At 54.5% G+C, this 15,915-nt stretch overlaps 6 protein-coding genes across 6 annotated transcripts; 3 read left to right on the plus strand and 3 right to left on the minus strand.

The window, feature by feature from the left end:
* Positions 1-63: 63 nt before the first annotated feature.
* Positions 64-1,718, minus strand: IE81DRAFT_319183 (hypothetical protein). Its single transcript, XM_025512647.1, has 6 exons — positions 1,603-1,718; positions 1,501-1,526; positions 1,243-1,338; positions 650-1,171; positions 295-567; positions 64-202 (listed from the first exon to the last, which is right to left on the minus strand). The coding sequence occupies exons 2-6, from the start codon at positions 1,522-1,524 to the stop codon at positions 179-181; spliced, it is 939 nt and encodes a 312-aa protein (XP_025373458.1). The 5' UTR covers positions 1,525-1,526; positions 1,603-1,718; the 3' UTR covers positions 64-178.
* Positions 1,719-2,518: 800 nt separating this feature from the next.
* On the plus strand, positions 2,519-4,787 carry IE81DRAFT_296219 (Nep1-domain-containing protein). The gene is made up of 5 exons (XM_025512130.1): positions 2,519-3,467; positions 3,594-3,735; positions 3,816-3,926; positions 4,013-4,200; positions 4,305-4,787. The coding sequence occupies exons 1-5, from the start codon at positions 2,760-2,762 to the stop codon at positions 4,341-4,343; spliced, it is 1,188 nt and encodes a 395-aa protein (XP_025373459.1). The 5' UTR covers positions 2,519-2,759; the 3' UTR covers positions 4,344-4,787.
* A 211-nt stretch (positions 4,788-4,998) lies between these two features.
* Positions 4,999-9,029, plus strand: IE81DRAFT_307817 (hypothetical protein). Its single transcript, XM_025512359.1, has 6 exons — positions 4,999-6,367; positions 6,446-7,866; positions 7,932-8,267; positions 8,356-8,370; positions 8,442-8,528; positions 8,599-9,029. The coding sequence occupies exons 1-6, from the start codon at positions 5,293-5,295 to the stop codon at positions 8,809-8,811; spliced, it is 3,147 nt and encodes a 1,048-aa protein (XP_025373460.1). The 5' UTR covers positions 4,999-5,292; the 3' UTR covers positions 8,812-9,029.
* Positions 9,030-9,218: 189 nt separating this feature from the next.
* On the minus strand, positions 9,219-9,744 carry IE81DRAFT_319188 (hypothetical protein). The gene has a single exon (XM_025512648.1). The coding sequence runs from the start codon at positions 9,620-9,622 to the stop codon at positions 9,347-9,349; it is 276 nt and encodes a 91-aa protein (XP_025373461.1). The 5' UTR covers positions 9,623-9,744; the 3' UTR covers positions 9,219-9,346.
* A 941-nt stretch (positions 9,745-10,685) lies between these two features.
* IE81DRAFT_332952 (MFS general substrate transporter) lies at positions 10,686-12,583 on the plus strand (the record flags this gene model as incomplete). Its single annotated transcript, XM_025515350.1, has 5 exons — positions 10,686-10,845; positions 10,930-11,943; positions 12,025-12,256; positions 12,333-12,382; positions 12,453-12,583. 5 exons carry the CDS (start codon positions 10,686-10,688, stop codon positions 12,581-12,583), a joined length of 1,587 nt encoding a protein of 528 aa, XP_025373462.1.
* Positions 12,584-12,719: 136 nt separating this feature from the next.
* On the minus strand, positions 12,720-15,904 carry IE81DRAFT_343921 (Metallo-dependent phosphatase; the record flags this gene model as incomplete). Its single annotated transcript, XM_025515757.1, has 11 exons — positions 12,720-13,039; positions 13,117-13,571; positions 13,634-13,947; positions 14,015-14,133; positions 14,205-14,320; positions 14,382-14,556; positions 14,627-14,832; positions 14,901-15,125; positions 15,198-15,404; positions 15,472-15,489; positions 15,582-15,904. 11 exons carry the CDS (start codon positions 15,902-15,904, stop codon positions 12,720-12,722), a joined length of 2,478 nt encoding a protein of 825 aa, XP_025373463.1.
* Positions 15,905-15,915: the final 11 nt, after the last annotated feature.

Genomic DNA, 15,915 nt, shown 5'->3' on the forward strand with positions numbered 1-15,915 from the left:
ACAGTACACGAGCGGTAAGGGAGAGCAAACGCGCGAGACGTACAGCGAAAGCAGATGCTCGCTCTGTCGTCTCATGAGTTCCGAGAAACAAAACAGAACAGTAGCAGCACAGTCTTGCACAAAACAGTCTGGTCCTTTGCAAGGTATTTGCTCGGCTAGGTGAAGAGCAGCGCAGATTTCAGACCTTGTGCATCTTGCTCTGCTGTCCAAGAAGGCAAGTAGCATGTTACAGTCAATTGTTGCCAGACTCGGCTTCTCAAAGGTGACCCTGACCCGTTTGGACAGGCAACTTACTTTCCTCGCTTCCTTTTTCGCCTGCTTCTCCTCTTTGCTTCGTTTCTTGGATGAGATCTGTTCACCAGACAGCGCAGAGGTGGGCACAGAGCTCCAGTCCATGCCACCAACGGCTTGGGATGCTGCCTGAGCTGCGTCGTCTCCGCCGTAGCCATTCTCACCAGTACCATACTCAGCGCCGAAAGACTCAGGTGCGCCCGACGTGTCGCCCGCGTGAGCTTTCTTCTCCACTCCCCAACGAGCCATCGCTTCGACGGTCTTATCGTGGTATACCTGTAGGAAATCGCGAAACAGCAGGGTGAGCTTAAAGCTTCCGATGTATCCTGTCGTCCCGAAAACGTCAACGGTCACTTACTTGGCGCTGGTTGTCTGTCAATGCCTTCCAAGCCTCGCTGATCTTGCTCAAGATCTCAGCGTAAGTGAGCTCAGGGTGCCTCTTTCGCATGTCATCTCGAACCTCGTTTTGGAACAGCAGATATGCGCTGGGAGGTCTCTTGGGCGCCTTCGGATCACGGTTTGCTTTGCGCAACTTGCGGGCTTCTGCCTTTTCTTCTTTGCTAAGAGGTCTGCGTCCTCCATGGCCTGGACCGGGCGTTGTGGGAGGTGCAGCAGACTGGCCAGAAACACCAGAAGCATTAAGACCAGTCTGAGCTGCCAGTGCACCTGCGCCAGCACTGCTAGCGAGAGCCAGGAACTCATTGCCCATGTTGGCGATGGCAGCTGCTGCAGACGTCGGGTGATGCTTGGCCACAATCTTGACGAACGAGTCGCACTGCGTTGCAGCGGCTCGCAGAGAAGACGAAATGTGGGCAACGGATTCGATCATAGCACTTCGCGCCTGCGCGATCTCCTGCTGGCCAGCATCAAGAGCATAGTTCTAGTCACACATGCGTTGGTGGAGCGACGTCAGCCAAGATCGAGTGCGGGTGGAGTGAATGTTCAACTCACCTGATGACCGCCATGTTGAGGGTGTTGTGCGTGAGGGTGTCCTTGATGGTGCTGATGATGGGAGGAGTGATGCGGAGGTGGGGGCGCAACTCCGAGCTAGAGATCACAAACGTCGAGAGGAGCGGACGACGCGCCGAGAGCACAGGCCGACAAAGGCGGATTTCGAGAGATGAAGCAATGAGCTCAGCGGTCGACAGGGAATTCGTCTGTGCACGTCATCGCGATGCATTGCAATGGTGGTGTCGGAAGCTTACTCACAGCCCAGTTATTATAGCCCTCCATGGCTGACTGAGACGGAGCGAGACAGCACAGCTGGTCAGCGACGCGAGTCAGACTTGGCCGACACGCTTTCTGGCTCACCTATGCTTGATGTTGATGATGGTGAGGTGGTGAGTGATGACAAGCAACGAGGTCTGCAAGCGCAGGCAGCGAAGCCAGGGTGTGCGAAAGGTGTCGAGAACGCAGCGAGGCTGAAGTCTGGAGTCAAGAGTGTTGGGAACGCGTCGTCGCGTCGCGTGTGTCACGCTGTGGGTGGATGTATAAAGAGGTGTTGATGTTCGATTTCAGTTTTGATGCAAGCCAGTCGCGACTTTGAGGGTCAATGCCTTCAAAGCGAGACGATTAGTGCGCGAGTAACTCACCTCTGATCGACACGCAAAGACGAAATTTGTAGAGCAAAAGGCAAAGGAGATCACGCCAGCGAGAGACGTGAAATGCGGATTTATCGCGCGTAAAGGAGGTGTAAGGGAGAATTTTAGGTGGTGGTATAGAAAGGGTGCGTATCAGGGAAATGCACCCCTTTTGAAGTAAACACGGCTTTTACACCCAGCAGCGCGTTCCGAATTGCACGGTTGAGAGCAAAGCAAGTCACGTCTCTTTGCGTGCGCCCGACACCCGCGCGTCTCGGCGTCGGAGCAGTCAAGGGAGTGAGCGCTCGGCGCGCGAGCCTTTCATTTAACCCGTTTGAAATTCAGCATGCACGACCGCGGCGAAACACTCGCGCGCTTCTGATCATGCGTGATGCGCGTGCTGCTGCTGCTGCATGCATGCATCCTTGTTCGTTGCACCTCAGCTAAGTTACTCGCGTGTATAATATAACTGTGAAAGTGAGCTTCCAGGCCACGTGGCTCTATGACCACCAGTGACGCCTGAAGAAGAGCCGCGCGCGCTTGTCACGAGTCACGCGTTACAATCGTGGATCTTGAATCCAAAAAAATCGAATAACTCCGCCGAATTAGGCTGGCGTGGATTAATTGTGTGAGTGCAAAAGTCGTGAGCCTGAAGAAGCACTTTTCCGCTGCCCAAGGTTGCTGCTGTGTTCACATGGCATTGCAACCCGTCATCCATTCCTGTTGGCCATCTCCACAGCTCTGCCTCCCCTTCCAAACTCTTCTGTCTCACGCTGCATCTACCACCGCAAGCTTTCCGTTGCCACTGATCAGGACTCGCAGGGGAAGATCGCCACGGCCTTAGAGCCACCCCTTTCGAGCCCGACTGCTTAGTTAAAGATCGCCATCATGGCTGGCAACTCCAGATCCGTGTCGCCGTCTAGTTCCTCTTCGGACGTTGCGCTTTCAGATTCGAGCATCAAGCTGGAAGTAGAGGACGATTCACCAGAGCCGACAAAACCATCCACTTCTTATCGGCCCATCGCCTCCTTACCATCGCGTTCATCCCCATCGGCACCATCTCGAGGCGTCATCGATCCAGCCGCGCAGGAGTTTGTACCCTCTGCGCTTTCCTCAGGGGGTCCATCCGCTTCTCGCGTGCGACATGCACTGCCTTCGAAACCAGGCACAAATGTGCCCACACCTTTCCCGTCAACTAGCGGAACACCAGGAGCTACCGCAGCCAACGGCGTGACACCTGCCTCGATGACACAGACCGCCTCTCCGAAGCGAGTGAGGGTGGGAGCTGATTTGGTTCCGCAGGCTCCCAAGGTGCCAAAGACGCTGGCAGAGAAAAGTGCCAGGCCGCACTTGATCGTGGTGCTGGAACAAGCTTGCTTGGAGACGTACAAGATGAGCAGCGGGCCATCCAGTAGCGGCGGCGGCGGCAGTGGGGGCTATGGCGGAGGTGGTGCCATGGGCGGATCTAGTAGTCGTGGTCGAAGCAAGGACCAAGGAGGAGACAAGTACGCCTTACTGAATTGCGACGACCACCAGAGGGTGCTCGCCAAGATGGGTAGAGATATTGCTGAAGCTCGGCCAGACATTACACATCAGGTGAGCCTCTTGTGAGAGCAATCGGATTCTGTAACGCACTGGACGTGCTGTTGGAATAGAGCGCGTCATGCGTCTACGCACAAGTCTGGTGACACTAATCACTACGGTTTTGCCGACATTCTCCAGTGTCTGCTTACGCTGCTGGACTCGCCTCTGAATAAAGCGGGATTGCTGCAAGTCTACATACACACCGCGCGAGGTGTCCTGATCGAGGTCAATCCGCACGTCAGAATTCCACGAACATTCAAGAGATTCAGTGGCCTAATGGGTGAGCACTTAGCCTATGGGGCCCGGGGGGCCCCACGCCCCAGCCCAACAATTGCTGACCGATCCTATCCTGCTGCTCAGTGCAACTGCTTCATAAATTATCGATCCGCAGTGTCAAAGGAAGTGAAAAGCTTCTTAAAGTCATTCGAAATCCCGTGACAGATTACTTCCCACCCAACACCCGCAAGATAAGTGCGTCCCAAGCCTCAACAATGCAGAGGCATGTACGCTTGACGTTTCCTTTGCGTTGCTGACAAGCAATCCAACCTGTTGTGCAGCTTTGTCGTTCGATGCGCCGGTTCAAAGACTTTCCAACTATCTCTCTAACGGCATTCCCTCCGATCATTCGATCGCGGTATTCGTTGGGGCTATGGCACACGGCAAGGACAGCTTTGCGGACAGCATCGTCGATGAAAAGATTAGCATCAGCGAGTACTCTTTGAGCGCAAGTGTTGCTTGTGGCAAGGTGAGTCTTTGTTCGTGCCTGTAGCTATGCAGGACCACTTAGAGCTTTGCGTCAGCGCATCTACTAGCGACTGATCAAACGCGGCGCCCTTCATCGCCTTTTAGTTCTGCTGTGCCCTTGAGGACTTTTGGGGCGTCATCTAGCCTTTCATGAGATATTTTGCAAATCACGATGTTTACATCGCGCGCACGCTGCTCAAGCTCTCGATCGTGTCCTCTGACCTGATGCGCAGACGTGCCCTCACAAATCATGTCCTGCGCACGGGTGCAGACTAGGTCATCGATACATCCTAGTCTGTGCCAGATGTAGAGTTGGAGCAGCCGTTGGTCGAAGCGCGGTTGGTCCTGGGCGCAGCCTGCACCCCGGTCTAGCCGCGCACATTAGGAGCAGCGATCATGTACGCTTGGCTTGCATCTGCCTCTGACCTCGAGCTGGTCTGGCTGTGGCGCACTTCACTCCAACGGGTCGCCATCAGCTAGGCGAAAGCTGCGATCTGTAATTGTAGCTGATCTATGCTGCGAGGGCGCCAAAGCTATAGACTGACGACTTCCAATCTTGAATCCATAAATGAATTCATAATTTACCATCGAAAATCGCAACCGCGTGCGTAAAGCGTCAAGGGCGGGCAGCAGCGCGTGATCGAGTAGATTCGACGCCGCGGTGCGCGCGTCATTCGAGTCAAACGCGTCGGGCGCTGCATGCCGCTGCTGCACGCGTAAACGCGATCAGGGCGCCTCTACCGTAACTGAAATTTCTGAATTGGGAGTCATTGAGTTCAAGGCGACAACGAGACTCACCTTCACGAGTCACTCAAGTCAGTGAGAAGGTTTCGTTGCTCGGCCAGTCTTGAGTCCACTTAGACTCCCCTCTCACTTTCCATGCTTCAGCTGTCAACATCGCGTGGTTCATCGTAGACCGAAGTACCTTCTATTCAAGATTGAGCATCCATCCATTCGTGAATCCGCCCAGATATCCTCCCCATTGCTCTTTACGTAAGCTCGCGAATTCTTGTCCGGCGAGATCGAGCGCATACATCCGGTCCTCCTAGGCGAACGCCATCGCAGCTTGCTCCTTGCTGCTCAAGGCGATAGGATGTCATCGTCCGGCTCCTCACGGCTGGCAGCCGCGATGGGCAACTCCGCTGGTCGCACAGACTTTCGCACTTCGGCATCCGCCTCGCCGGAAAAAGAGTCGCGCCCGGGCTCTTCGCTCTCCTCGCAGCTGAATTCGCGAGGTGCGAATGGTCTGAAGAATCTGGACAGGTATCGATATCAAGGAGCGGAGGCTAGCAAGCCTGTGATTAGTAGCAACGGCGCTCACACTGGCAAACGCTCCAGCCCCATCAATGTGGGAGACAGCGATGACGATGGGAGCGTGCAGTTCTTGCGCTCACAGTCAAAGGATGTTCCCCCGCCAGCCAAAAAAGGGCGCTTCAAGCTGGGTGCTAGGCCGCGCGCCGACTCTGCATCATCCAGTGGGTCTCCTCAGAAAGCTATTCCTGACACCAGCACGCCGGAACCAAATCCTAGGACACAAGAGGTGGCACAACGCGTCTGCAACTTGATGCGAACCGAGAATGTAAAGGTCACGCAGGCAGAGGTTTACCGTCTGCTGGTGCATTACGACAACCCTGCTGCTACTTTGGCCGCATTGAAGGAAAAGGGAAGGAAGGCTTTGGAAGTGTTGGGCAACTTTGAAGAGGATAGTGTCGCTTCTCTCGTCAGTGCTGCGGAGAGCGTGGTCAGTAGCAGCGATCGTAATGCTGCTACCAGCACCGCACCCAGCAGCCTTGCGCCTTCTCCGCGCTCAGTCGAGCCACCAAAGCGCACCACCAGCTTCGTCTCGCAATCGCCCCAGAGCACAAGCAGCGCTTCTCGCACTTTCATGCTCAAGTCGCCAGCTGGGACTATGAACCACCGCGAAAGAGACAGCGAGAATGCTCAAGCTAGAGCTAGCTGGTCTCCAAAACCGGCCTCTAGCACTTCTAAATCCAAGTTACAAACTTATAGCAAAGCTGGTAATGCGCAGTCCAAGCGTGCAATCAGCATTTCCGACGATGGCGGGTCAGGCGATGATGGGTACAGCGATGCTGGTGATGAAGCTAGAGAGCTGAACGCTTTCAAGTACTTTGCAGATTGCACCAGAGACGAGTTGCTGGAGACCACGGGTGAGAAGTCATCTCGGTTGCCGCGCAAGGGCGAGCAAAATAGAATGCTAAAGCTGACGCACTGCACATCCAACACAGGCTGTAAGCCCCAAGAAGCGGATATCATCCTGTCTTTGAGACCTTTCCACAGTCCCTCTGATGTTCGTAGAAAGCTTGAAAGCACAAAGGGTGTGCGCCCTGCGCTTTACGACAACTGCGAGGAGCTCATGGCGTCTTATCACGCTGTAGACTCGGTAATCTCTAGATGCGAGAATACGGGCAAGAAGCTGCAGAAGGAGATGGGCTCGTGGGACTCGAATGGCGGCAAGAACGCGCCCGCGAGCTACCTGAGGAAGCAGCCAGAAGACTTGAATGATGGTGTGACGCTCAAGGACTTCCAGCTGCGCGGCGTCAACTGGTTGAATTTGCTGCACAGGCACAGACTGGGTGGTATTCTAGCCGACGAAATGGGCACTGGGAAGACGTGCCAGGTCATTGCATTCCTGACGCACGAGCTTGCACAGGAGCGCAAACCACGTACACATCTCATCGTGGTACCTTCTTCGGTTCTGGAAAATTGGCAAAGAGAATTTCAGCAATTCGCTCCTCATCTCGAACCTTTTGTCTACCATGGTCCTCAAGCGGAGCGTCTGGGCTTCAGGCGAGAACTCAAGGAAGACAAAGAGACGTCCGAAGAGACTGGCGAAGATCGCGAATTTCCCGTGGTCTTGACCACATACGAGACGGTCACCAGCAAGCAAGATTTCGACTTTTTCCGAAAGTTCAAGTTCGACATTGCGGTCTACGACGAAGGCCATGTTCTGAAGAACAGGAAGTCTGCCAAGCACCAACAGCTGCAACGGATCGGCGCTGAATGGCGCCTTCTTTTGACAGGCACTCCATTGCAGAACAATTTGCAGGAATTGATGTCCCTACTCAGCTTTATCCTTCCCCGCTACTTCGAGCATGCCCAGTCGGACCTCGAGGGCATCTTCAAAACGAGCGCCAATTCGCAGAATTTACTTTCACGTGAGCGCGTGGATAGAGCGAAGACGATGCTGCAGCCCTTTGTTCTGCGGCGTCGAAAAGCAGACGTTCTACCAGAGCTGCCAACTAAGACGGAGCGAGCAGAGCTGGTCGAGATGACAGACACGCAGCAGAAGCACTGGGCTCGCCTCTTCAAGCGCACCCGAGAGCAAAGGCTTGCTGCGGCTGCCGCCGATGCCGAGGACAAAGGCGCGGCCGATACGAAGACTGCTGCGAGAGGGCGTCGTGGAGGCGGGGCCAAGAAGGCAGAAGCGACCAAGCTTGACAGCTCTCATGTGCTCATGTCCCTGCGCAAAGCTGCGAACCATCCGCTCATGTTTCGGGAATATTACGATCAAGCTCGGATCGATAAGCTGGCGCGAGAGTGGATCAAGGTCCACCCGGACGAGAACATCCAGCACACAAGGGAAGACTTTGCCGAGAACTCAGACGCTGAGTTGGCAAATAGCGTTGTAGCGGCGATTCCGAAGCTAGTGAGTTCTCCATTAGACACTGCCTATTTGCAGACGCTCGGCTGACACGTGTCATGATGTTGTAGCGCGGTGGGCCGCTTGACGTACCAGACTCAGCTTGGCTGGATTCGGGCAAGATCAAAGCGATGGAGCGTCTGATCCGGGCAGCACAAGCAAAAGGTGAACGCGTCATCGTCTTCTCCCAATTCGTGAAGATGCTGGATATCATTTGTCGCGCGCTCGATATCATGACCATCAAGTACACGGGCTTCACAGGCAGCACTCAAGTCACAGAGCGGCAAAGTATTGTGGATGAATTCACGCGCAATCAGGACATTACGGTGTTTCTACTGTCCACCGGAGCTGGAGGAGTCGGCATCAATCTGACAGCTGCAAATCATGTCATCCTGTATGACTCTGACGTAAGTCTACTGATTTCACTGATAGGCACGCTTGGTGGCTCCTGATGACCCTTGCTGACGCGGAAATCTGCCTCGATGCTGGACGTAGTTCAATCCGCAAAATGTGAGAATTGATCTATGCTACTCTTTGCAGATCGCGTTGCTGATTTGCCGCTACTTCCGCTTCATTGGCAGGATCGACAAGCTTCTGATCGATGCTACCGGATCGGCCAGCATCGACCTGTCACAGTGACGCGGCTTATTAGCAAAGGCACCATCGATGTAAGTGATAGAAGAGCTGATGATATAGAAACTATGAGCGTTGAAGCTGACGTACGGCCGCGGCTTTCAGGAGCACATCTTGAAGCTAGGCGCCAAGAAGCTGCGTCTAGCTGATCGGGTGGAGGGTCAAGAAGATGATGACAAGCATTTGATTCTCGACGAAGGTGGCTCATCACCCAGCGCTGCTCAGGAGCAGGAGAATGCGGCAGCGGACGAGGAGAAAAATACCAACGCGATCAAGGACCAGCTGTTGAAGGAGCTTTATGATAAGGAAGCTTCTTGATTGATGTGCCAAGATTGCAAAGTCTCTCGCGTCGGACCTCAAGCGTTCGCTGCGCCCGCCCCTCTTGCAAGGGGATCACTTGAGCGCGAAAGGCTTCTGAATGGGCGTCGCGTCGCGCCACGCACGCACACTACTCCTCTGCATCACGTAGAAGTCTCACGCATACTTTTGGCTATCAGGCGCTCGGAGCACGTACCAATATCATGCTGTTACCTGGGACGTAGAGGTGCGGGCAAGTCTGAGTGTGGAGTTCATCCCGTCACGAACAGCGCTTTCATCCGAACACGATGGATTGACGCAAGCTGAAAGCTTTGCGCGAACCACTTCTAGGACCCGTGCGGCTGCCCGCTGCGCACCACGGGCTTTTGCGTTGCTAGTCACTCTCGGCATTGAGAGTGCAGGTATATGTCGGAGTAGATGAACATGCTGACTCATGAACGCAATGTGCCTGATCCGGTCGTCAAAAGCCACGTCAAACAATCAGTGGCCCTGCGAGCAAGCATTGCGAGAATTTGGTCGGATTTTTGGGGACGGGCTATCCGATCGGGCTGTCTGCGCAGGCAGGCAAGGGGAGCGGTGGCGAAGTTTCGCACGCACGCACGCACATGACTGGCAGATCGACTCCGATCGGATCGGGAACGAACCTGGTCTCGTCGGACTCCTGCATGCCCGATGCGCGAGTTTTGAGTGTATCTAGCAGGACGAAGACGAGCACATGAAGGCAAAAGACAGACTCCCCGCGAGGACTTGGTTCGAGGAGCATATATGGACAGGGAAGAGCGTGCTCAAAGGCTGATTGCTGATCTGTCATCTCGACTCGGTGCGTGTGACGTTGATGCTGCGCAGAACGATCTTTGTCTCTTATCTCCGCCGATTCTTGATACCTGCCCCGAATTGCCAGCAGAATTGCGTGCAGGTGTAAGAGTGATGATGGTGCTCGATCAGAACTGGAAGGAGATGTGTCGTTGCATGCACGTTGTGGCTGACCACGCCTTGTCGCCGAGCCGGACGCAGCAGCTTCTTGCTTTCGGCCGGCGTTTCAACCAACGATGCAGCAGGCTCACTGTGTAGTGGCAAATTCATGCTTGACGTCTGTGGGGCGGCATGCTGGAGCGGCGGCCGAGGGTTGTGAGTGTGAGCATGCACATGCATGCAGCTGGACCGCTATAGATCCTAGCGTCTGGTTTGACCGATCGCTGACTGGCATTCAGCACCCTGCTGCTCAATTGCTCAATGTCTGTAGTAGCTGCCCGCGGTCCGCCTTGATGAATTGAAACAAAAGGCGTAATCACGATCGCGATCGAGATGAAGATTCGCTGCGTCTGTGTTGAACGGCTGCTGCTGCATGCGTGAAAGCCCGAACGCAAACGAGCTGAGCAATCCTTGCAAAGAGATCGTCGCGTTTACTGGCGAGCAATCGGCGGCATGAACGAATGAGAAACGCGAATGTGAATCACAATATGACGATGTGAGTCACGATTGCGCATCTTGGTTCCTGTTCAATAATGTGTCTAGCAGCTGAGTCGACAGTGTTTGAGTCGCATGGCTGACCGCTCAGAGCTGCTGACTTTGCAGCTGCGCAGCAACGGGACGAGGGTGGAGCGAGCATGCATTCACGATGTAGCAGGCTGGAGCATCTCCGAGTTGAAGGATCGGAGCTCCACTTATCGGGACTGCATACACACTTCCATGCAGCTGCATGGCCAGTCTGGCCAGAAGATTAAAGCAATCCAACTCTGGCGCATATATATGGGGCTTCTTTCTTCCAAATTTGCTTGCGCTTCCACCCAACCGCTACAGTCATCCGCTTCGCGCCATATCAACACCCTCGTGCCGGCTCTCTTGCCTGCAAACGGTGCTGCTCATCATTCACCATGGTGCTGCAATCCTTCATCCAGTACAAGGCGTTTAGCCAATCTGCGGATGTGCAGAGGTTATCAACTCGCAACGTCAAGCAGCCAAGCGGACCCTCCCGGGCAGCCTCCACCTTGGTGGAACAAGATGTTGCCACCGGTGGCAAGAGGACGTCAGACAGTGCTGCTGTCGGCGCAGTTGCGGAAAAGGAACAGCTGCAAGATTCGAGATCACAAGGCGCGGGAGACACAGCGGCACATGAAGTCGACGAGGAGCGAGTCGCGGCCAAGGAGAAATCCAGCAGCGATGGCAAGGATGAGTTCTTGGTGGATTGGGATGGAAGTAGAGATCCGCTCAATCCTCAAAACTGGTCTTGGTTCAAGAAGTGGAGCATCGTATTGCTGGTCAGTCAAATAGCAATCATCGTAGGCGTGGCGGCAGGCATCGACTCTTCAGCTGCCCAAGAAGCCGCTGCTCGTTTCGAAGTATCGGAAGAGGTCATGGAGCTTCAGACTGCCATCTTTCTGGTCGGTTTCGGCGTAGCAGCTCCCTTCTTGGGCCCTCTCAGCGAGATTGGCGGTAGATTGCCCGTCTACGTCATCACACTAGGCGCCTTTTGTCTCTTTGAAGTGGGCAGCGCATTGGCTCCCAACATTCAGACGCGCGTCATTCTTCGCTTCTTTGCTGGTTTCTTTGGTAGCACGCCGCTTTCGAATGCCGGTGGCTCACTCGCAGACATTGTAGGTCCTACCGAACGCACCTTTGTCTTTCCGGTCTTTGCCGCCGCTGGTTTCCTCGGTCCGAGTCTGGGTCCTGCCATTGGTGGCTACTTGGGCTACAAAGTTGGTCAAGAGTGGTGCGATTGGCTCATGGCTATCTGGGGAGGGGCGATCGTCATCCTCGTCGCTCTGTTCATGCCCGAGACTTTCGCACCTTCCTTGCTGCGCATGAAGGCACTCCAGATCAGAAAAGCCACCGGCGACGAGCGGTACACGACAGCGCTTGAGAGAGCCAGGAAGGACACTCCTTTCATTCAACACCTACGTCACGCCTTCGCAATGCCCTTCAAATTGCTCTTCTTGGAACCCATCGTCTTCTTCGTCGCGCTGTACATGACGGTAGTCTACATTGTCCTCTTTGGAGCTTTCGAAGCATACCCTCTCATCTTTGAGCCGTTCGATCTCAATCCGGGTGAAATTGGTCTGACATTCATCGCCATCGCTATTGGTATCGGTATCGCAGCGACTCCAACTCCTCTGGTCTACAAGCGCTATCTTCGTGTGCAGGCTTCCTTGCGGCAATCCTCACTCGAAAAGGCGACGAATGAAGACGAAGAAGAGAAATCACGGACGTTGCAAGTGCCGCCAGAGGAGAGACTAATTCTTGCAATGTGCTTGAGCTGGCTCGTGCCTGTCGGTCTCTTCTGGCAAGCCTGGACAGCGTACGCATCCATCGGTCCTTGGCCCTGCATCGTCGCAGGTCTTGTTTGGGGAATTGGCGTTCTGTCCATCTTCATCTCCAGCTATCAATACGTCATCGATGTGTACAACGTGTGGAGTGCTAGCGCTTTGGGAAGCCTGACTTTCTTGAGGTGAGCAATTAGGTTCGCTACTCTTGCAGACCTCGTACAAAAGCTTACAGCTGCTCGACTGTTTGACCTGACGCAGATACATTGTCAGCGGCGGCGGCATCATGTGGACACGTCCCCTCTTTATGAGTGAGTGCATGCCTCGTAGATCCGGAGTTCGACGCGGTCCGCCTCGGCTGACGGCGTGGAATCTCTGCAGGCATTGGAACTCACTGGGCATTGAGCTTCTACGGCTTCCTGTCCGTTGTCATGACCATCATCCCATTCGCCTTCTACGTCTACGGAAAGCGCATACGATCGTGGAGTCGTTACGCCCTCTCGCCCGTATAGAAGCGAATCCTGCATTTCTAGAACCACAAAAACCGTCTCCTTGCTCTCTGATGGCCGATCAAAGACTCGCACTTCGCACTAATTTGTACCACACCTAGAGAGCCTTTGCCAACGCATGTATTCCCATTCCGTCCAATTAATGCTTGTTGCCGCGCGGTTCAGCTTGCGTCGCCACGTCCTGCATCCTTCCGTCCACTATCGGAGCAACGAGGGCGAGATCTGCGCTGGCCTCTCTCAAATCTTGCGCATCATCCGCGCTCACCTCAATCTGCTTCTCTATCGTCGTGTCGGCGGAGAGGTCTCCGACATGCTCATCTTCCGATGCGTCTTGGCTGAGTTGCAAGCGCCGTCGTTGAGCCCGTAAATGCAGGACAGATGATCGCGATGGGCTCTCTGGCGGTGAGCTGGAGCTCGCTCGAGGTGATTTGCCGGATGCTTGTGCAAGATGTCGAGTCACTGAAAAGGCCACGGAAAGAAGTCATTGAGCCCTTAGTGCTGTATACGCAGGTGGCCGTCAATGGTCCCCCTCTTACCTCTGTCGTGCTGCGAGTGATGTTCTGCCGCGGACAAGTGAAGCGCATCCCGAATGCCGGAAGGTGAGGCATCAACGACGAATCTCATGTGCCTGTCATCAAACGCATTGCGGCCCTTGGCAGGTGTCGAAGGAGCTGCTCCCTGAGTGCCTCTCGAGCCTAACAATCGTGCTCGCTCAATGGCAGCTTTGGTCCTTTCGCTGTTAGATAGACCTGCGGGTCCTCGTTTCCCTTCGTCTGCATCTTGCGCGACTGCTCCCGTAGTTCCGGCGCCGTCGTCCCGGGCTGTATCACCATGCGTTGCTGCATCGTGTAGACTGCGCATGCGCCAAAGCATCGATGCACCTAAAAGGTATCTTCTGACAAGCGCACTCATTAGGCTGCCTTCCTCGTGACCGATGAGTTCCTTCCCAGCTTTGAGCACCTCGTACCCGTCATGACCGTCTGCCATGAATCTGCCGCAGAGAATATGAGGTCAGTGGATGTACAGGCTGGTGCGTCAGGACGTAATACTCACTCTCTGGTCACCACACGATAGGTTTTGTCGTCCTGAAGTGCTTTGCCTAGCCTCAGCCTAGGGCGGTGAATCTCAACAGAATACCCACCGCCTTCGCGCTTCTCGAAATCATACGACGTGAAGGGCTGATCCGCCGTCCGTTTGCCTTCTGAGTCTGTGGGGAATAGATGGCCATCCTCTAAAAGCGTAGCGCTTACTACACGTTTGCCGGGCGGCTTGGTAGAATCCCACAAGACCTGAGCTCCAGAAATCTGAGGAAAGCGGCCCTCTTGTTTCGGATACGTGGAGAAGCCATTTTCTAGAGCAGCGATGATCTACAATAGAGACGAGGGAAGTCTTGATGAGTTGCTCTCAGCGATCAGCCACTCAGTGTCAGCTCACCTGAGCTCCCGTGAGCTCTAAGCACACTACACTATCGTCGAACGGCATGATCTCCATGATGTCTCGAAGTCGCAAACTGCCAGGTCCGTAGCTCGAGTCGCCGCGTAAGCTACCGCCACCTGTGAGAGAAGCACAAGAAAATGGTGTCAGACCCGAGGCCAAAGTCAATGGCTGGCGAACAAGGACGCACAAATCAGAGCTATGTCCACCTCCCTCGATGACTCTTTGCGCTTTTTGTCGAGCTGACCTCGGCGATCTCGATCGCGAAGGACGCTTTCGTAAGATATTCTCATGATATCGGCGATCCTGTTTCAGTGTGGAATGCTTAGCAAAGCGAAGCTGAGGGAAGAGCTTGTAGGTCACTTACAGATCCCCGCATGCAGACTCCTTAAGTCTTACTTCTCCTGCCCTAGTGTCCCATGGCGTAAGCGTGTATGCTACCGGCTGACCTGTGCTCTCATCTATCTTGGCAAGTAAATGACCGATAGTCTCGCGCAGCTCTGGCAAAGGCGGATCCGAAGGTTGCGTGCGATGCCGCCGAACTGCAGGGCCGCGCACCGGACTATTAGCATCCAATCTGAACGCTTGACATCAAAGGTGCGCCACACCCACCACTGAGTTCGGTGATCCTCCTTCGCCTGACCTTGCTCTCTCGTGGCGCACTGATAGTAAGCGCGGCTTCACTTAAATCACGAAAGTCGGTGCCACTTTTGATTATGAAGGTATCATTGTCCGCTCCGGATCCTCCTGGACGTTCAAATTCCTGACCCTCAAACTTGGTAGCTCCTTTGCCAATGTAGTACATGTGGTCATGGCCTCTGGATTACAGTCTGATCTATCAGCCAGCTCCTAGTGCAGTGCTACGCTCTACAGACAATTGACTCACCCAAGTATGATATCCACACCATGCTCATCCGATTCACCACGCGTGGCACCCACCTCGTTGGCCAAAGCAATGTCGTTGGAGAGCCTGCTATGCGTCAACGCAATGATGAGGTCGGCTTTGTGTGGCCCTTCTGGATCTCGTAGCTCTTTTGACAAGGCTCTTGCTGTCGCAGCCATTGACCTGTACTTGAACTCGGCAGGCCAAACTGGTATGGTCTCGATCCAACTATAGGTAGTTACATTAGCAGTGGAAGCCCAGCCTTTCGAGCATGCGTCAGAGCGAGATCGAGACACTCACTCCTTCTCCACGAGACCTATGATCGCGACGCGAAGCCCTGCTACAGGCATGATGGTGAACTTTGTCGTACCAGGCACAGTGGCATCCCCCTCCTGAGGCTCGTCGGATATCGCATCGCGAGCTGATTCATCTGCAGATGTGTCCGCAATATTGGACAGGTGCCACGGGAACGAGCACCGCTTCATCAAGCTGCGTAGATGAGGAAATCTACGGGAGTACACACCACGTCAGGTCTGGCGCACCGTCTGCAAATTTTGTAAACATGAGCACTTACCCGAAGTCAAAGTCATGGCTACAGCAAGCAAGGGACAAGAACAAGAGAGCGAGCGAGATCGATGAGAGGATTCCCGGCAGTGAGACTGTATGACGGACTGCCGAACTCACTTGCCTATGCAGGCCGCATCGATGGACATGGCAGCCAAAGGCTCAAGCATATGTTCGCCTCTGCTGATGCTCGACTCCACAGAGGGATTGAAAACGTCTCCCGAAAACAGGCAAAGGCCGTTCAGTCGACTGTCGTTGGCCTGCTGCCCTTGCCCTACATGATCGCCATCCCAAGCTTTGCGTATATCGTGAATCTTTCGTGCGAATTGAGAAGCGTCTATACGACCATCGCCACCCAATGATTTGTCTGTCTGACGCAGCCGGTAGACGTCGTTGAAATGCAGCAGAGGGAGCGTCACTGTGCTGGGACCAGCATCGGACATGATAGATCCGC

This window comes from Ceraceosorus guamensis (assembly GCF_003144195.1).
Source record: "Ceraceosorus guamensis strain MCA 4658 unplaced genomic scaffold IE81scaffold_1, whole genome shotgun sequence".
Taxonomy (NCBI): Eukaryota; Fungi; Basidiomycota; class Exobasidiomycetes; order Ceraceosorales; family Ceraceosoraceae; genus Ceraceosorus; species Ceraceosorus guamensis.